General features: G+C 29.3%; 1 protein-coding gene across 1 annotated transcript; it reads left to right on the top strand.

Moving 5' to 3' along the window:
• Positions 1-41: 41 nt before the first annotated feature.
• Positions 42-13,896, top strand: LOC132944585 (uncharacterized). Its single transcript, XM_061014020.1, has 13 exons — positions 42-211; positions 5,805-5,898; positions 6,165-6,231; positions 7,069-7,218; positions 7,314-7,525; positions 8,479-8,627; positions 8,692-8,800; positions 8,866-9,024; positions 9,548-9,670; positions 9,735-9,951; positions 10,017-10,298; positions 10,425-10,646; positions 10,756-13,896. The coding sequence occupies exons 3-13, from the start codon at positions 6,165-6,167 to the stop codon at positions 13,884-13,886; spliced, it is 4,821 nt and encodes a 1,606-aa protein (XP_060870003.1). The 5' UTR covers positions 42-211; positions 5,805-5,898; the 3' UTR covers positions 13,887-13,896.
• The last annotated feature ends 603 nt before the right edge of the window (positions 13,897-14,499 follow it).

The raw sequence follows: 14,499 nt of genomic DNA, 5'->3' as shown, positions 1-14,499 counted from the left end.
GTATTGCACGCAAACGCCGGCAGTGCGCACCTGGGCCGCCCAGTCTGAACCGCTGCATTATCCTACAAATCACTTTCACCTCTCGCGATATTGGACCAAGAGCTTTGGCACAGTTAGTGCACGCCACTTGTCGCCACCGCCCGGCATATCAGCGCAGACCACAATATATCCATCCGAACTGTGATATTTACATTTTTTTCATTTTTTACACGTAAGTATATAAACAATATTATATCTATTATTATAATACTATTCATATTTGTAGTGGTTTAAATGCATAATATAGGCGCCACAACAAAAAATAAATTATGTCGTGTTAATATTTTTGATACATTTATGGTAATAATAAAATCAATGTACTGTTAGAGTAGTACCTAGGTATATCGTGAACCGTGGTTGACGATAGTCTCAACGTATCTATTTTTGTTTTTAGTAAAACATCGATAAAATTTTAGTTTATTATTTTCGTAGTTGAACGGTTTGATATCAAAACGACACAAAGGAAACCTTAAATTTATTTTAACAAAAAAACTAAACTTTCAATATTCCGAAATAAATTAATGAATAAATTAGTATTATATAAAATAAATTATCCATCAATGATGATTACTTTCAAAGTTTAACATAGTTTTATTAAAATGTTTTTGTTTTAAGTGGTATTTTTAATTTTATAAACATTTTGATTATCTGTTAAGGAAAATTTGGCGCGTATACCTACCTAACCTACCTAAGTAAACATTTATAATTTTAATTTCTAATATTCTCAATACTAAAAATCCTTATTACAGACAAAACGTCGATATTATTTTTATTTTCCTCTAATATACTAATTTCTTAATCTTCTATGACAATGACAGTATTTTATTTTATTAGAAATTTGACAAAAATGTGAAAACCATGAATTTCTTTGTACTACTAACTGTATTACCTACTACTTTTGACATTACTGTTTAGGTATAATTTACATAAACCGTATAATTTATTTAGAGTCTACAAATTATATTGGTCTTAGCGTTACTAGTTTGTCGTTTGATACGTATTTATATTTTTCAATATAATTTTTATCGTAAAATATCTCTATTATCTATTCTTAAAAGGAAACTTGGTTAATAATTAACTAGAAAAAACGATTCAAATAATTTACTTATTTACTACTTAATCATTAAATGAATATAGAAATTAGTATAAACATGTTTAATTAAAAATGAAAATCACGAATAAATATAATGATATTTAATGTATAATATTTCACGGCCACAACTAGACACTAAGTCGAATTTGTATGATCTTAAATTTAAAAAAAAATTTATTTAACTCTGTACACACTATTAATTTAGTTTAGTTTAGTAAGTAAGTATGGACACCTAAACTATGCTATTAATGTTGTCAATTATAGTACAAAAGAATAGATAATAGTAATTTCAAATATCTTCGTTTTAAAAAGGGGAAAATAAATTTGGCATTTTTTAGATAATTAATTAATAATATATTATATTTATATTGTAATTAATGCAAAAATATTATATTTAATTTAACACTTATTTATAGAAATCAAGCTTTTTTTAAAAGTTATTTTAATTTTAAATATTATTGTATACATATCGTATACACCTAATATACACCTCCTTTACTTGTTAATATATATATAATTAGGTTTATTATTTTATATGAGGTAGTCCATTTTGTTCAAGGTCATAATGTTCTTAAAAATTACTATAACTAGAACTCGATTACATTGATAGCATTTTAACGCTTGGTAATAGTCATGTGTGACTAGGTAGTACGTAGTAGGTACCTATGTAATAATAATATTAATTTAAAACACTTACCTACATTTCTACAAGACCTTAAATGGACTAAAAATTAATAACCTTAAAAAGTATCTAATTAAATAAAAGTAAAAGTAAATTATTATATTTATTATGAATAGTATACCTATATTTACTTAAGAAAAATACATTTTTATGATTTTTATGGACATAAAATATATCTTTTGTGTTTCCTATTTATAAAAACATTACTTATGTATTAATTGTTTTAAATTAATGCTTTTATCACATATAAAAGTACCGTTTTATTAATAGTATGAATACATAATATAAGCATTGAATTTAGTATATTCTTATACATTTTATCTAATATTGCATTATAGAAGAAATATATTTTATTAATCACAACTTATACTTTAGTTAGTATTAGTAAATAGTATATTGCATATGTGGCTCTGAGTAAATGCGTAGTATTCCAACAAATTAAATAATAATGTAATAGTATTATTTATAAAAATTAGTTTACGTAATATAGGTATATTTAATAATCCGGTTTTTAAATATTACAAATTATTCCAATCTAGGTCTTTAACTCTTAAATGGTTTTTTAGTGTCTATAATACCTACCTATACCTACCAAACCGAAAATGTATCCTTATTTGTAAATTATATGATAAAAAAGTTATCAGTTGTCACATAAAATATATAAGAATGAAACGTTTGAAAAAAAATATGCCTTATTGGGAAATAGTAATGATATAATATTATTTTACGCACGTAATCTGTGTCCAGCCACAAAGATGGATGACTTAAAATGAAATGCCCGAGCTTGATTTATCTTTGATTTTTCATAAATTAGTTCACCCATTTATTAAAACAGTATGAAGTAAATAGTTACGACGAACTTGAAACATTAATTGCATAATGATATTTAAAAGTATTAGATAACCGTAGCCAGTAATTTATTCAATTTATTCAATCTAGAAATCTATATTTTTAAACGAATAAAATATTAAATTGAAAGTGAAAAGGTCAGTAGGTACCTACTACCTACCTACATCAAACGGTCATGTCCGTGTTTTAACTGCAGTTTTATTGGATTTATTATCTATGGTGTAGACGTATAGGTGCTGTAATACTGACCGAATTAATGTTCGATTTTTGAATATCGTTTAGTTTAATTTGAATTATTATTAGTTGGTACCTTTTTAACAACCTGGTAGTTTTTCACTTCTCCTGATCAGTTTTGTGAAAGTTTGTGGACAGTTGTTGTTGTTATTGTTACTTATTCTTCTGCTCTTCAATTCAAAGTATACTGAGTAGGTAGGTAGGTAAACAGTGAACAGTGAATACCTACTGTCTTACTATTATTCTCATGTACCTATACCTAAACTTAAAGTTTATAGATGATTACACTTTAAAAATAGGTACACGTATAATATAAGACATGACGTATTTGTGAGTGTGAATATATTAATATATAGGTGCATGTGCGATTATTAACGGAAAAAATTGCTTAATGAATAATTGTTTATAAAACATCAAAAAATAAAAATCAATTTTTAAATGGCTCAAATAGTATATAAATGCACATTTTCATATTTTATTCAATTTTTAAATGTTGCATAAAAACACGTGATTCATGTTACTAATAACTTATGAATTGTACGCAGTCCACACATTTCATGTATTGCATGTAGCCTACATATATATATCTATTACAAAATGTTAATGAGATACTTTATTGCTGTTATTTGTATTCATCATTTATCACGATTTTTTGCATTGTACAAATAATATTATGTATACCTAGTATAAACGTGTACAATTGCATTCGATTATGTTAAGCAAAAATATTAATACTACTTAATAAAATTTAATTTTTAGTATTTCGTAACACGCGTCATGCGTTGACTATAATATGCTTACCTACTATTAGCACCGACAGAACTGTAATTGACTAAATAGGTACAACAAGAGTACCTATATTTTATATTATTGTGTGATACTCACAATATTATGATGTGTGCATTTTGTTTTCTTCAACGTTTAGGTCTCCACAATACTCCACTTAACATTACTTTATGTTTTAGAGCCAAGATTAGTCAATATAAACTAAAATACTATGCATGCACGTGACTAAAATGCAAGTCATTTATGCAAATTCTCTGTTAATAATATCATTATTATTGCTGACGTCATTTCATAATAATCACTCAGACAGTCGTTACATGACAATATATAATTTTCCACCAAAATATGATTCAAAATGTAAATACAGCACAAAATAACTGTAGGTTATACAATTGCACTCAAATAAAATTGGTGTACTTACCAGCTGTCTACCTAAACTTAAACTTACTACTGACAAACACATTTATTAGATTGTCTTTCTTTATTGATATGTGAATATTTATTTATTTTAATGTTAAACTTCGTGTGCATCGATCTCGGAAATGGATTTATTTTATACCAGTTGTGAGTGACATTAATTGATGCAATATACTAGTCCATATAACATGGTATAACTGTTATAGAACAATACAATATAGCTGTTTACGCATCGTTAAGACTTGTCACTTGAAATCTCTTGAATTTCCTTCTGTGTTTTACCATTTTATTTTACTTTCTGTTCATAGTAAGATCGTCTTGGTCCTTGGAGAATAGATACTACATCGAATACAAATTTTGTCTTACGACATACAGTTTTAAGTAATTTTTTTAAATATTTTCAGCTTTTATAAAAGTCTGTATAAAATTGGCTTGACGTGAATAATTCTCATGACAAAATATTTTATTATGTATGTGTAATACTGTTGTATTTTTTTTAATGTCTTTGGTACTCTCTTTTACCAACAACTGAATAGTGGGTACATTACTGGAATTAATTTTTATTCGATAGATAAATTATAATATTACAATGGAATTTGTCTTATAAAATGTATGAAAGAAGGGACTCCTGGAACTAGTAAGTTTTTAAAAGAGCAAAATAATTTTTCGGAGTATTATAAAACACGAATAATTTTATTATTCCAGAATAAATTGTAAAGGTTGAAACTTTAATTGACACTAGTAATAAAAAAACCATTGAAACATAATAATATAATATATATTTTAATCATTATCATTAATTCACGTATTAATTATATACGGTCTTAAATTCATGATTCTGTGATGAGATACCGATCAATACATTTCGGGAATCAGATAGTTCTCACGACGTATAATATTATGGAAAAAATAAATGGTTAATTTGGCTAATATTTCAATAATAATATATTATGCGAATATGTTATCTTCCTATTATGAACCATAATATTACATTTAGATACTAGATAGTAATATAATATATATATAATATATAAAATATATATAATGTCATAATCATAATATATGATACACACCGACACACGATATGACCAACAGATGATTAGATACATACATAATATATACGTAGGTGTGTGGACGTGCCTGCACAAAACAACACACGAAACGAGGATATTGTCGCAGCAGGTAATTTAATAATGGTAAACTGACAACTAAAGTTACTTAAAGTTTCGCTGTAATAAAATAATGCGTTATATTATGTAGGCATTAAACTCCTTAATTAGACACCTGTAGGTATCTACTCGCTCGTAAAAATGTATCCTACATGCATAATGTATATCTAGATAGACGTTTTTACAGGGCTGTGACATAAAAAGTAATATTGTCGCGACGATGCGTGCGCGAAAACTATTTCAAAATTAATAACCTATTATGTTCGTCAAACGGGTGAGGTTTCTTCGCGAGACCAGTCAAACCCGATTGCTGGTTTCATATTCGCCGAGAGATGTCCATACGTACTTATGTAATACGGTTTGCGAAGGATTTTTCAACCTCTCTCGAAAAATAAAAAAAATATATTTATGTATATCGAGAACACCGCCTCGGGCCGTTCCACTGCAGACCGCTCTACATTTATACTATAAGCCTGCCCACGTGTATACGCACGCACTAATGACAACTTTTATTTTTTTATTTTTTCTTTCCAAGGGCGCCAACGCAAAAAATGTACGTGTATCACTCGACATAACATATGAAAGAATAATATTGTGAACGAAAAGTGAAAGAAAATTTAAAAAAAACGGTTCGTATAATATAATATAATAATAATATGTGGTATACATATGCCCAGAAATATTGTTCTCATTATATTATTATTATCGTTAGTATATTAAGTATATACATAAATGACTATACTCAGGAGGTTTCGAGTGTTTCAAGAAGGTCGATTTATGAATTATCGACTAATAGTCGGAAGGTCGGCTTGAGCCGATGAACAGTCGAAATGCCTCATATAATATAGTCGTTATATTAGCCATATATCAATATAAATTGCTATATTAATTTCAGATGGCTGAAGGACCAAGATTGTCTGCTCTACTAATCGTGTTCCTCGTTTTCAACTCTGCATATTCCGGTAATTAAGCTTCCGTTTTACTTTTTTTTCATTTTGTATTATTATTTGTGATGATGCAAAGTTAGAAAATTATGAATATAGGTTTTTAATGTTTTATCAAAAAACACAATTATAAAACAATTTATTTTTTCTGTAGGTACTCCTTCATAATTGTAATATTATAATATTATAATATTATAGTATTTAAATATTTTTTAAATTCAAAACAAAAATAATAGATTTATTTAGAACAGCGTTTAATTGTTATAAATTATAATTGTTTTAACTTAGGTAGGTGGGTACCTAAAAGATTTGCCTAATAAATAACCCCGGAAATTTAGTCCCCCCCCAAAAAAAAAAAAATCCAAAAAAATAACCCTATAGTAAAAATGATATGTGCCTACTTAACACATATTAACGAGATTTTAATTTCAGTCTATGAATGTATTAAAAACAAATAGTCAATTTTTGTTTCAGTCAAATATATTTTGAAATGTCAATAATATTTACGTCCAACGGTAAGGTGGTATTGATTCAAAAGATAATAACAATAATCATATAATATGATAGATATACACTATTATAATAACTAAATATTAATCATTGTTCCCATGCCGACCTTTTTATAATTTTGCAAAATCTCTTATGGGGTTATTTTTTCATAGGGTTATTTTTTAGGGGTTATTTTTTCGCGGTACCACCTAAAACAGCTATAAGGTAATATTATTAATTTATACTATTTAAATAAATTAATATAGATACCTATTATATAACAATAACATACACTCCTACATTGATATAAAATAGTTGATTTGGTTCGTACTTATCATCAAAAAAAATTGTAATTTATAATTCTAGAAAATATACAAAAATGCGAGAATACGCCTATGAAACAAATCATTTGCGAGTTCGGAACTGCCAAAGACATACCTAACTTTGACAGTTGTCTGTGTACACACGTCGCAGTCCCGGTCAGCTTAGAATCGGAAAAAGACGATGAAACTTCGGGTAAATATAATAATACATAATTCAACTATCGATTATGTGATATCCGCATGAACCACTTATTTGTTTTTACATCATCCGTCTTGTGTACCTGTAAGACTTTACGCCGACGATAAAATCGTACAAACAAACCAATGGCGATCTCAAGTCGTTGGCTGCTATTTCCATGTACGCGGAAGACGTTGCAAAGAAGACAAACCAGATTTGCAGCGAAATCGTCAGTGTGTTGACTCACTACGATGGCGTACAATTGGATCTAAGGCAATCTGACGTGTCTGTAGATAAATCACTCGTTGTGCATTTCTTCAAGGTGAGTTGGTCAACATAATATGGCACACCCTACTATATAGGTAATGTTCCGATGGCATTCCAGCGAAACTATACCACAGTGTATACTAATATATAATCATAACTGCGTACGTACTGTTATTAATATTATTATTATGATGCGATTAATACCTACACGGACGATAATCATAATTATACCGACTAAACCGGTGGTTTCCTTTTTTTTATTAATAGTATTACTATAGAACGACTGTTCGTCTCAAGTTCCACATGATAGTTAGGTAACTGATATGGTAGCCTTAAACTTGAATTTCACATCACGATGATGTAATAGGTACAACTTGACGTCTGACCCAATAATATGGACATGTTAATTTGATCGTTTATTGACGGCAGAAGAAAAATTATACCTATAGACCCACACGCACAAGCGACGATAGGATATGTTATAAAATGTTCGTCATTTTTACGCAATGTAGGTAAGTTCAAGGTCACGATAGGAAGCGGTCATTCATAATAATAAATAATCTAATCTGAAACCAAAACCGAAACGTGAGCACACATATTATTGACTGGTGTAATGGAAAAGCAGTATTTTATAATTTACTGCATAATATGACGTAGCCATGTATGCGATGTATGTAAAAATCGTATTGATATGATAGTGTAATTTTTTTTTTGCAGAAATAAATAATATAGGTACTGGTCAAGTTAATATTTGTCATTAAAAATATACTTTGATTCTACCTATACCTATTTAGTAAAATATTATTTATATATTAGAAATAAACATGAAGCGAAATGAATATTATTGTTTATTATTGCTTATTTTAAATTGGAATTTAAAAATGCGATTTTAAATTATTTATTTTTTTTATTAATTATATTTGTTGTTTTTAATTTATACTATATTCTTCTGAACTGTACACTAATTTATTAACAATGAACAGTTTAATAGTAATCATATTTCCATAGGTACTATCGTCAGAAATTGAAAATAAATTCAAAATAGAGTCAGCAAATAACTCTTTAAATATATTTAAAAATTCAAAAGAAATCCAATTGGTGCTTCCTCCAAATGTTGCCATATTGACGAAATTTTATGATCTCAAAAAACTTTCCAAGTAAGATTTACAATAATCTAAACAAACTACAAATGAAATACCATGACGTGATTTAAAATTTTAGGTATGTGAATTTCTTTATAATTGCAACACATAATCTTGTAGACAATTCTGAACAAGGTTATTCCTACCACCCCAGTCGCCTTATGGGAGCCGACGATTTACTGAATGCTGTAAGAAATATGTAAAATTGATAAATGCATATAATTATTAATTTGTAAGTTTTTAATCATTTCAGGATTCCTTAATTGATCTTGTAATTGGACTTGGTGTTGACCATTCGTCTATACTTTTATCATTGCCTTCTACTGCAAGTCAATTTGAGCTCAAGGATCCCACTCAAAACACTCCTCGGTCACCAGTAACTGGATTACCAACAACAATTACACGCCAAAAAGTAAATTAAAAATACAATTATTAGGGGTGATTTAGTTGGTGTTACGCGGGGTAATTGTAACACTATATTTTTTATTAAAATTCCATGAGCTTTGGGTGTAAATATTATTAATTATGTTAGTCATTTAAAAGTCAAACAATACCTAATTTAATCACAATATTATGTTTATCTTTTACTTAAGTTTTATTTAATTCATTTTGTTGTATTTTTATTATAACTCTTAAAATATAAAATAGTTAAACAGATATATAAGTGTGTATAGTGTATACACTATACCTATATTAAAAAAAAATTAATTAAAATATATACGAGTTACATTTGACCCAAGCGCTGTTACAATGATTGTTTACATATATTTATAAATTAACTATGTTGTTTGATTAATTGGTGTTATTAGTATAATAAACTATAAAAAAAGTTAAAAGTTAAAATCTTTTCAGAAATAAATCATAACATGAAAAATGCAATAATTGTATTTTTTACAATCAACTCGGCATAACGTAAATATTTGACAATGTTTTAGATGTGTGAAGAAATGAAAGAAGGTAATTGGACCATTGAAAGAGATGAAGATTTAACAGCACCATATGCATTCATGAATAAAACATGGATGTCATTTGATGATAGTGTTAGCGTTTCAATTAAAGTATGTATAATTATTTTTAATATTAAAAATATTAATGAATTAAAATTAAAACATTTTTCTGTAGGGAAAATACATATTGTTACGAGATTTAGCTGGAGCAGTTATTACTGACGTCGAAGCGTTGGATTGGAAACTGATATGCAAAAACCAAACTGGAGTAGAACCTTTAAAAGAGCTTACAAAAACGTTTACTGAAACTGCAAGAAAATCTAGATCAGCTCAATTATTAAGTTTACAAGAACAATTACAACGGCCGGCTGATCAAGGATTCTATTTTAACAGTACTATAATAAACTATTGATGTGTATAATTTGCATAATTATTTAACTAATGAATTTTATATTAGATGAAATTAGTTATTCACCATATTACATCGAAAGGGTGGTTACCAGGGACGGCGAAGTTCACGCAATTCGAAAAGATACAAAAACCGAATTTGAATGTTCACGACAAGGGTACTTTAGGCATCCAAGTGGTTGTAATCGATTCTATCGTTGTGTAAAATTCGATCAAAAATCAAACTATTTTACGGTCTACGAATATGATTGTCCTGATGGTTTGGCATTTGATGAAAAAGTTGAGGTATGCGTATGGCCAGGATCTTTATCAAATACAGGAGCTTGTCAAGGTAAACAGTCAATAGTTTTACAAAATTCAATAATATTGTTTAAGTTGGATAATTTTCCTATATTTTGTCATAATTTAATACATAATATACGAAAACCAAAATATTTGTTTTATATACTGTTTTTAGGTTCAAGTGAAATAGCTCCAGTTCCAAGGAATCAATTTGTCTGTCCCCCGATAGAAGGTTACTACGCTGATCCTGAAAACTGTCGGTGGTTTTTCGCTTGTCTTGATCATGCTAAAGATGGTTATACTCCACTTACAGCATACGAATTCAGATGTCCATTTGGATTAGTGTTTGACGAAAAAACATTAAAATGTGACTGGCAATGGAAAGTGGGATCTTGCGGTACATCAAAATAATATTTTATTCTTTATTTGTATTATTATTACTATTATTATTACTATTATTACTATTCTATATCTATACTAGTATCTAATGTTTTCTTTTCTTTTAGGAACCTCCGGAAAATCATATCATAACTACGGAGAACAATCTTACCAAACAAACCAATTCAATACATACTACGAAAAAGAGCCAGCTGTACCTTATTACGGAAAATATAACCAAGATCAACCTCAATTTTCGTTTGATCACAGTAATTCTTATATTGCTCCAAGTAAATTCGATTTCCCATATTCTACAACTACTAAACCTTATTTATCATATGGATCTACAGAAAATTATGTTACACCAAACGCACCTCAGTTCTTGTACAGTTCAGCTCAATCGTACGCATCACCAAGCGGTAATCCTCAAATTTCATATGGTTCACCAGAAACCTATGTTGACCATAATCAACATCAGTCTTTAAATGGATTAACAGGAATTTACGCTTCGACAAAAAGTCCTGAATTCTCTTATGGATCTACGGAATCATATGTCACTACAAGTAAACCACAATTATTTTACAGTCAAAATGAAGGTTACTCCAGCACAAACAAACCTCAATACTTGTATGAACCTTCAGAATCTCATTCTACTACAAGTAAACCTCAATTATTTTACGGATCTTCAGAATCGTACTCTACAACACGCCAACCTCAATTCTCGTTTGGACCTTCAGAATCGTATTCTACCACAAGCAAACCTCAATTCTTGTATGGATCTTCAGAATCGTATTCTACCACTAGCAAGCCTCAATTCTTGTATGGATCTTCGGAGTCTTATTCTACTACGGTCAAACCACAATTCCCAAATATCAAAACAGATGCTTATGTAACACCAAATCATTATAGTAGAATACCAAACTTCGATTTGAATAATTATAGACATTTAGGAATACTTTATCATCAACAACACGATTCTGAAATTGAACCACAACATCATGCTGGAACTCTTCTTCACCAACAAAATAATTTTGAAAGTATACCAGTTAATAAAAACTACGACTCTCATAAAAATGATGTACAATATCCACCGCTAAAAGATTTTGAAACATATTCTACAACTCAAGGACCTTTAAACAAAATACCCAATGCTAGACTCTCCTCAGAAAGTTATTCTTCATCTAATGTCTACTCAAACCCATCAATACCTTATGAAAATAATGAATTCAAAAATTCTTATACTATTTTAGGAGGACCAAATGGATACGATTCCCACAAAGTTAATGAACATTATCAGCCTTCATATAACTTTGAAACATATTCAACAACTCTTAAACCCATCGCTAAATTGCCTGAGATACCAAATTACTCAGAATCAAATATTTATCTGAAGCCTACTTCTAAACCATTTGAAGATTATTTACATGAAATTTCTCATTCAACATCAAATGAAGAATCAAAATTACAATATTCTACTACTGGTTTACCTTATCTATCTTCGTCTCCAAGTATTGACTTTAACGATTACCATATTTCTTCTTCTACACAAAAACCAACATTACATGACACCAGCTTACATAAAGAACAGTTCAAGGCTCAATTTAATTTCGATGATTATCTATCAAGGCTTTCCAGTCATCAATATCCATCTACTACTTCTTCTGTGGTTGACTATACACCGTCTGTTCATGGAAATAGCTATGATAATAGCTTTGCACAAACTTTATCTACATATTCATCCACCACTCCAAAACCATCTGTATTTTACTATAGCTCTCCGTCGCCAATATCAAATACATTTAAAGATACATCGAATTTCCCATCTTATTCAACGTCACCAAAAGCGAAAGAATACTCTGAGAGTTATGGATCTTCATTATCATACCCTGTAACTACTGAAAAATTCGTAGATTATAATTCACCCATTTCCTCAACTTATGCTCCTCTAGTGTACAGTCCTTCAGTTACCCCAAGTTCATACACACCTACATTCAAACCAACTGTTGACTATTACACTCCATCGTCTACAGTTAATAATGATGATTCTGTTTTTGTCGAAGAACTCATTTCCAAACTGTCAAAAACTCCAATTCCAATTACATATTCAACTAGTACGCCTAAACCAATATACTCCAACTATCCATCACAGCAAGCTGGAGATTATATACCAAATGATTCTTTCAATATTGACGAGTACATATCAAAATTATCTGAATCTATTGAGAATTCTACACCAAAACCAATATACTCGAGCACTACTCAAAAACCTTATGCCGTACCATACAGTTCAAATGACTATTCATCTCGCCCACTACCCACTTCAGTTTACTTATCTTCAACTGAAGAACCTAAGACATTTGATCATGAGTCATATTCAGCACTTCCTATTCAATCAACTACGTGTAAACCTGAAGCTTCAATAAAAATATCATCCCCTAAAGTACCATACATTCCATCGCTCGAATCCGTCTTTAGTGTAAGACCTCCTGTAACATACACACAAAGGCCAGAACCATTGATTGGCTATTCTAGCACGGCTTCTGACTTAATAAATTATTATCATAATATTCACTCATCTTTAGATTCAGCTTATCGTTCACCATTACCTAGATATTATGCTGCTCCGATGGGAAATTCACTCTACACGAATAATTACACATTGCCCAGAGAATATGAAAAAGACGGTGGACATCATTTACATGCAGCTTATCCAGCGTACCCTATGAGCCATCCAATAGTTGTGGAACAAGTTAGTCCAGAACTGAATGCAGAGTTCGAACGTTACTATACAGCTGGAATAAGACAGAACTTGAAGAGCGAAGAAAACGGAAAAGTTCTCGTAGTCGGTGACAATAGTCCTCTAATTGTAAGTAAATTGGGTGCTCAATGTGACTGTGCGAAAAAGAAGAAGCCAACAATTGTATCAACCACAACCAGAACAGTAATCGAACACGACGAAGACGATGACGATGAAAAAACATCGATTGTAAAGGAAGTAGAAACAAAGACCAAAGTAGTATTGGACGAAGTAAAAAAACCATCAAATAAAAAGTTATGTACCCGTGCAGGATTATTTAGAGATCCGAAACAATGTAATAAATTCTATTCGTGTAATTGGGACAAGTGGACCCAAAAGTATGAACTTAGTGAATTTAAATGTCCAATTCACCTCGCTTTTGACGAAAATCTAAGCGCTTGTAACTGGCCGTCTAAAGGACCGGCGTGCTCACACGATACGCTCATCAATTACTCCAATTAATTTTATATGATTTAAAGGACATTTAAAAATGAACATAACTTTTCATATGGAACACGTTTCAGTGTTTTCAAAACACAATATTTACTTGTAAACAGTGTATACATATATTATTTAAGTGATGATAATTATTGTTCTCAACATGTATTCTCATACATGTTATATAAGCAGCACAATAATTAATGTATTTAAATAAGTAAGGTACGTATAATGGGTTGATTTATCACCAAAATATTATTAAAGTATATAGTGTACATATTGTAGTTTTCTATTATTAAATATTACCTACATATTCAAATTCAGTGAATGTTACAGTGTACCTATCATAAGTATTTTAAATATGTAATATAGATTCAAATATATTGTAATACTAAACTTTACATGAATCTATTTTTATTATTTAGTAGTTAATAAAATACAGTTTAATGAGACAATATTGTACTTAAACTGTACTAATTATTGTACTTTTAAAAGTATAAAATGTTCTATGCAAAATGCAAATTAATATGTTTAACAATATTGTACAAACACCAGCAGCTAAAATTATTTCAATATAACGTCAAAACAGGTTACAATATACAACATCTTTATTTTTTTTTTTAATTTTACAACTATA

Source organism: Metopolophium dirhodum, chromosome 5 (assembly GCF_019925205.1).
Source record: "Metopolophium dirhodum isolate CAU chromosome 5, ASM1992520v1, whole genome shotgun sequence".
Lineage (NCBI taxonomy): Eukaryota > Metazoa > Arthropoda > Insecta > Hemiptera > Aphididae > Metopolophium > Metopolophium dirhodum.
This window is presented reverse-complemented; position numbering and strand designations above follow the sequence as displayed.

Excerpts from the sequence above, each read along its gene's own strand:
- LOC132944585 (XM_061014020.1), top strand. The coding sequence starts at position 6,165 with ATGGCTGAAGGACCAAGATTGTCTGCTCTACTAATCGTGTTCCTCGTT. Across the intron at positions 8,628-8,691 it reads GATCTCAAAAAACTTTCCAA|GTATGTGAATTTCTTTATAA; the intron begins GTAAGATTTACA and ends TTAAAATTTTAG. Across the intron at positions 9,952-10,016 it reads TCAAGGATTCTATTTTAACA|ATGAAATTAGTTATTCACCA; the intron begins GTACTATAATAA and ends ATTTTATATTAG.